This window comes from Phaethon lepturus, unplaced genomic scaffold (assembly GCF_000687285.1).
Source record: "Phaethon lepturus isolate BGI_N335 unplaced genomic scaffold, ASM68728v1 scaffold38845, whole genome shotgun sequence".
In the NCBI taxonomy this organism is placed as follows: Eukaryota; Metazoa; Chordata; class Aves; order Phaethontiformes; family Phaethontidae; genus Phaethon; species Phaethon lepturus.
The window spans coordinates 9,885-15,386 of NW_010540522.1; the positions used below are offsets into that span (position 1 = coordinate 9,885).

At 41.7% G+C, this 5,502-nt stretch overlaps 1 protein-coding gene across 1 annotated transcript; it reads right to left on the reverse strand.

Moving 5' to 3' along the window:
* Nucleotides 1-1,332: 1,332 nt before the first annotated feature.
* TMEM52 (transmembrane protein 52) lies at nucleotides 1,333-4,484 on the reverse strand. The gene is made up of 3 exons (XM_010287460.1): nucleotides 4,446-4,484; nucleotides 2,295-2,464; nucleotides 1,333-1,652 (listed from the first exon to the last, which is right to left on the reverse strand). The coding sequence occupies exons 1-3, from the start codon at nucleotides 4,475-4,477 to the stop codon at nucleotides 1,333-1,335; spliced, it is 522 nt and encodes a 173-aa protein (XP_010285762.1). The 5' UTR covers nucleotides 4,478-4,484.
* Nucleotides 4,485-5,502: the final 1,018 nt, after the last annotated feature.

A 5,502-nucleotide genomic window follows, 5' to 3' on the forward strand; every position in this document is an offset into this window, starting at 1 on the left:
GAACAATCCTGTAGATTGCTCATGTTCTTAAAGGCAGCCAAATTAGCACCTTGCTAAAGTGGATTCAAAGAAAATCACTACTCAGGAGTGGACAACATTCATATTATTTGGAATATGGGAGGGGCAAGAACGGGAAAGAGCTGTCATTTAAAAAAAAGCCTCTCATAGCCCATATTTTTGTTTGGGCTGAGCGCGCTGTAATCAACTCCAAGCTCCCAGTTTTAAAATGATGCATAGCAGTTATCCTTGCTAGCAGTACTTCGTGATGAATCATCCCTAAAGACTAATTTCTTTGGACTATTGCCCAGCCTGTACTATGGTATTTTGTATTTATAACTTATTCTAGATGGAACAGCTAGAGCATGGTTTGTTTCATCCTGCACAGTCCTGAGCTCATCTACGTACTACACTGGTGAAAGCTGCCAGGAATCTTTGGTTTTTTTCTTTTCTGTACTGCCCAAGACCCTGACACCTGGGCAGATAACAGAGGATAAAGGCGTCTTTGAAATATTTGATGAATATTTGAAACACATTAGTAACACTTAACCATCTGTGCAAATGTCTCTTTGAGACTAGTTTGTACTTTAACTGGCAAAATAAGCAGTAGAAGGATCCCACCCATAAGCCAGCTCATCTTGAACATAGAAGTTTAAAGATTTAAAAAACCTCAAAAACAATCCCTTCAGATCTCATGACCACCCAAAAAAAGTGTCTTTTCTTATCAGTCTCATTCCTTGTCTCTAGTTGTGAAACATACCATTATGCATTTCCCACCACACACCTTCCCGTCCTCATCTGCGCTTCCTGCCGTTTAAGGAACATGTGCCATTATGTGCCAAATTTGCACTCCAGCAATTTGCTGGACACTTAACCTCCGCAAAAGAAGAGAAACGACAGAGGCTATTCAGTGTGACTTGCTAGGATTCCCCTTTCAACTCCGGTTTGGGAAGCTTCTGTTCTGGAACAACAACTTGCTGTTCATACTGTTCCGACTCTTCACGTGTGCTGCCAAGATGGCAAAATTCCCCTGACCTTTTTTATTGCCATATGCTGGACACAAGGAAATTTTTTTTTTTTTAATCAGATGAACAAGCATTCATGTCCCATGTTTACAGGCATTTTTAAACTGCTGCCCTTTTACTTAATTTCATAACCTTGAAGAAGCTTTACCAGGACATTACAGCAGTCACAGAAAACGTTTCTTCTGACAGGTCATTACAAGGCCATGAGAGGAAACATCTTTCCATCATAACCTGCCTATAAAATCAAACTCTTCATGTCTTCTTTAACTCTTACAGTCCTTCCCTTCCTTCATGCCCCATCTGAAATGAGTCAGAGCTGCGGCTGTTCTTGTGTTGCATCTTCTGAATTTTCTGAATTTGCCTGTGTTGCTGGATTTCTGTTGATTGCATCAGGTGAATACTGGATGGGACTCAGCCCACCTGGCGTCACCAGTCCAGGGATGTCAGTGAGTTTCTGGCTTATCCATGCTACTTCAATGCATTGTTTACCCATTTGGACAGCTTCGTCATAAGAAGGTGGCAACTCCATTGCATAGAGACTGTAAGCTGGAGGGGACACAGTGTTCTTATCCATATCCACAAATATGGAATGAATAGGGGCACTTAGAGGGTACTGCAACGAGCTATATGCTGTGAAGAAAAGGAATTAAAAAAAAAATCAAACACTTGCATGGAATGCTGATATATAAAGGGCTAATCCTGCTTTTCTCCAAGGAATTATGGACTCGTTTTTGTGGTGTCAGAACATATGCAATATATACTAAAAGCTGTCAGTATAGAATTACTTGTGATGGAATCTATACATTCTCCAAAAGAAAGAAGTCAGAAGTGAAAATGTCTTTGCATGTCACCATCCAGTAACTATTGTGAAATATCTGACGTGTATGTTGTAACAGAGGTAGTTTCAGTCGGGTTCGTACACGAACAGCTGTGAACAATTCCTCACATTAGAGATAACTTTGGCTGGAACAGTTGGACAGTGAGGGGGGCAGAAAAGTTAAAAAAATAAGGGAATGGTGATAAGAACAGATGTGTGAGACAACATGTAAGAGGTTAGCCTACGATGGACTTTATTTTAATCTCTCTAGCATGAAATCTTACTTGTCTTCTGCACTTACTTAACTGTGTTGCCCTGATGACCTTCCTTTATTTTTTATATGTTCTAGGAGTACATCAGGAAGTCCCCGTTACTGCAAGCGCTAGACACAGAATTCTAGGCACACATTCAATAGCAAAGCACTGTTGAATAGTTGACTCCCAGAGGATACTTACAGGTCACTGTGCTATGGGCAGTGCTGTCACTGTCAATAGCAATAACTGTCATATCATAAGGGTGCCTAGAGAAGGTCTCAACTGGAGGCCTCTTCTTCCGGCAGCAGAATTTGATGCAGCTTGCTGTGATCCCACAGAGCAGGAGCAAGAACACAGTCAGCAAGATTAACCTTAGAGAAGGAGGGAGAATACTGTAATTTCATTGCTTCTGTTTTACTTCTTCCAGAGCTGAACATAATTTCACTCTACATGGGTGAAGACAGGCCAAACCTCCTAGGATTAGTTCTGAATCGGTGCTGGATCCTTAATTAGAAAGTTGGATCACAAACAATCATGAGTTGAAGTACTAGTGACCATCAATACAATCCCTTCTGGTTCACAGATGCCGTAAGGTTAATTACCTTTGTTTGTATTTTCAGCTTTTATGCAGCGAGAATGGCTCCACTTTCAACAGTGAGAGTGGGTATATACATGGAGGGAAATACAAGTACAAACTTTCAGAAGTCTAGGACCGATATTTATAAATAAGCACAGAAATTAAATTTTGCAGTTTGTCTTGAAAATGCAGTTCTATCTCTAGCTATTGTTTAACAAAGTTTATTGTTTCACAATTCGTCGTGTACCTAGGTCGACATGCTAGTGTTTCAGGTTCTCCTCTCAGTTGCAACTCTACCTTCCTGCCCCCCTTTTCTCAAACGAATCCACTCTTCTCATGAGGTGAGCAGTAAGACATGTCATGAGAAGATGAGGTGATAAGAAATGCTTGAAAGTCCTGTAAAGAAGTAGGTCCAAGGACAAAGTTGAAGGACATTCGTAGTGGCTTGACAGGAATTACTGTGTGACAGATCATGCTCCTGAATTTCTCGTTAGGATTATATTCCACCCTAAAGATGTGTAAAAATGGCCTCAGTAGCATTCTATTCTTTTTTCCAAACCAAAGGTAGTGCTTGCCCATAAGAATCATGATTTCAAAAAACCCATTTCTTTAATAACTGGTTTATTTAATTTATTTTTATACAAGAGTATATTTCTGTTAATATGAGAGTCAGATAAACACAAAGACTACGCTCAGGAAAAAAGTTGGATTCGAGGGCCTCAAACTTCCACACATTTCATGCATTTTTTTGCAAATTACTGTTTTCGAAAAATGCTTTCAGGCACCATGCTGCCCTGCTGGAACTTTGCAGTGAAACATTCCTCCAGTGCAAGGAGTATTACCTCATCGCTAGCCAATCAATATTTCCTGACACTCTACGAGCTGCATGCTAGTGCGTTCTGCAAAATCATCATGCCTTCACATGCTGCTGCCCTCTGATGAAGGCAGAAATCACCTAGGTAAAGGCATCCCAGCAGTATAAATCTCAGCACTAGCACGTTAGCTTTCATGATTTCAACACTGCCTAATTACATACGCCGCCTTAACATATTTCATGGAACTATGTATTTTTAAACAGTCCTGTGTATCAGCAGGTTCTAAGAAAGCAAAGGATATCAACTAAAATTAGTCCAGATTGAATGACAGCTAAAAGTAACCAACTGAACTCTGCGTGCTACCGTCAAAGTTAATGTATTGACAGAACGCAAACTATAAAAATCATGTTAGGGTACCTATAACGCACATGTTAGGCAAAAAACAAACCCACTTGTGGCAAGAGCTTACCATTTTACTTATGGCTATTTCCCCCTTTCAGTCATTCAAGCAGCCAGTAATCAGGCTTGTAATCAGCTTGAGTTCAGCATGAAAACGTAAGACTACAAGCTAACCGTCTCTTGACCCATAGAAGGGAAGGAGCTGAGGACTGTGCATCAGGCAATGCAGTGCCAAGCCCCAACAAGTCCATGCCATGTAGCTGCCACTGCGTTCAGCGAAGTTGTCTATTTAGGAAGAACAAACAAGCCCTACGGTTAACCTGCCGTGTACTCAGAAAGGAAAGATGACGTATCCCCAGACGAATGCTATACCCTGCCTGACACTTTATCTCCCCTGTGGTCTCATCCGTAATATATTCCACCAGCAGCTCTCATAAAACCGAGGAGAAACCCTTTCCTCCACCCTGTCTGAGAGAAGACTCTTTCCATTACCTTACTACAATTACTGTTTATAATAACTTTCAAATTATTCTGGGTTAGTAAGATTAATAATAAACTTACCAGACATACCACAGACTTGTCCAATTAGACATGTTCTGAGGGCATCTGTGAAGGAAGGTAGATGATTCACTGATTTAAATATCTACAGTCAAACAGAGAATGTATGACAGCGAATAAATTTCACACGATTTCTGACGTGAAAAAGGGAAACCAGTCGGTTAGAGTACGGAGCAAAAACACTTTAGATTTAGTTTCAGAGGACTGTTCTTTGCAGTTGGAAAATTGCTCCAGCTGAGAACACGTAAAAAATCCCACTGTAAAAGCTGGCTTCTGAGTCAATAAATGTTTTTACAAAGTGGGACTTCACTGTTGCTTAGGGGAGAGAACTACACATGCTGGATTCTTGAAAAAGGAATCAAAGAGTTATGTAAAGTTAACTGAGATGAGGTACCTAATACCATAGGCCTGTCTGAAAACAACTGCCTACTTCCCCCAGTTATTTTTAAATTACTTTCCCATAGCTCCAATGCAACCAGAAATGTGGGGTGGTTTTTTTTCCCGGATCTACTTCCAGCACACACAAAAAAAAAGGAGAACAGCTTCTATTACATTTCAGGAGTGCAGCTGCCACAAGTGTTGTACGTAGTGAATTGCACACAATGGATTTCATGCAATAGAACAATGCTTTTGGCCACAGAAGAGAACCTGCAAACTGACTTTTCAGAAGACGACACTTCAGAGTCATTTTGAAAGCGAGGATCATTCACCTTAGCCTACAGAGCAAGGCCGGCCAAGCCAAATCCCTAAGTTGGTAACGACCTTAAGAGATAAAAAAGTAGCAGTAACGGATGGCCGTCAGCAAGTCATCATTCTGATCTGATAATGTCACTCGATCGTGACGGGAACAGCTTTGGTAACGGACATTTGAAAAATTTCGATTACTCACTGATCAGAGTTCGTGCCGTTACTCTCAGAACAGAGCGATGCCGAGGAAGGGGGAAGAAAACCCCGAGGCGGCAGCTAAGCGGGCGGCCCGGGGAGAAGCGCCTGGTTTAGCCGGTGCACCTGCTCCGCGGAGTCCCGCGCTGGGAGCGCGCGGGGCCGCGGCTCGGGCGCG

Excerpts from the sequence above, each read along its gene's own strand:
- TMEM52 (XM_010287460.1), bottom strand. The coding sequence starts at position 4,477 with ATGTCTAATTGGACAAGTCTGTGGTATGTCTG. Across the intron at positions 2,465-4,445 it reads ACAAGTCTGTGGTATGTCTG|GTTAATCTTGCTGACTGTGT; the intron begins GTAAGTTTATTA and ends TCCTTCTCTAAG. Across the intron at positions 1,653-2,294 it reads TGCCCATAGCACAGTGACCT|CATATAGCTCGTTGCAGTAC; the intron begins GTAAGTATCCTC and ends TTTTCTTCACAG.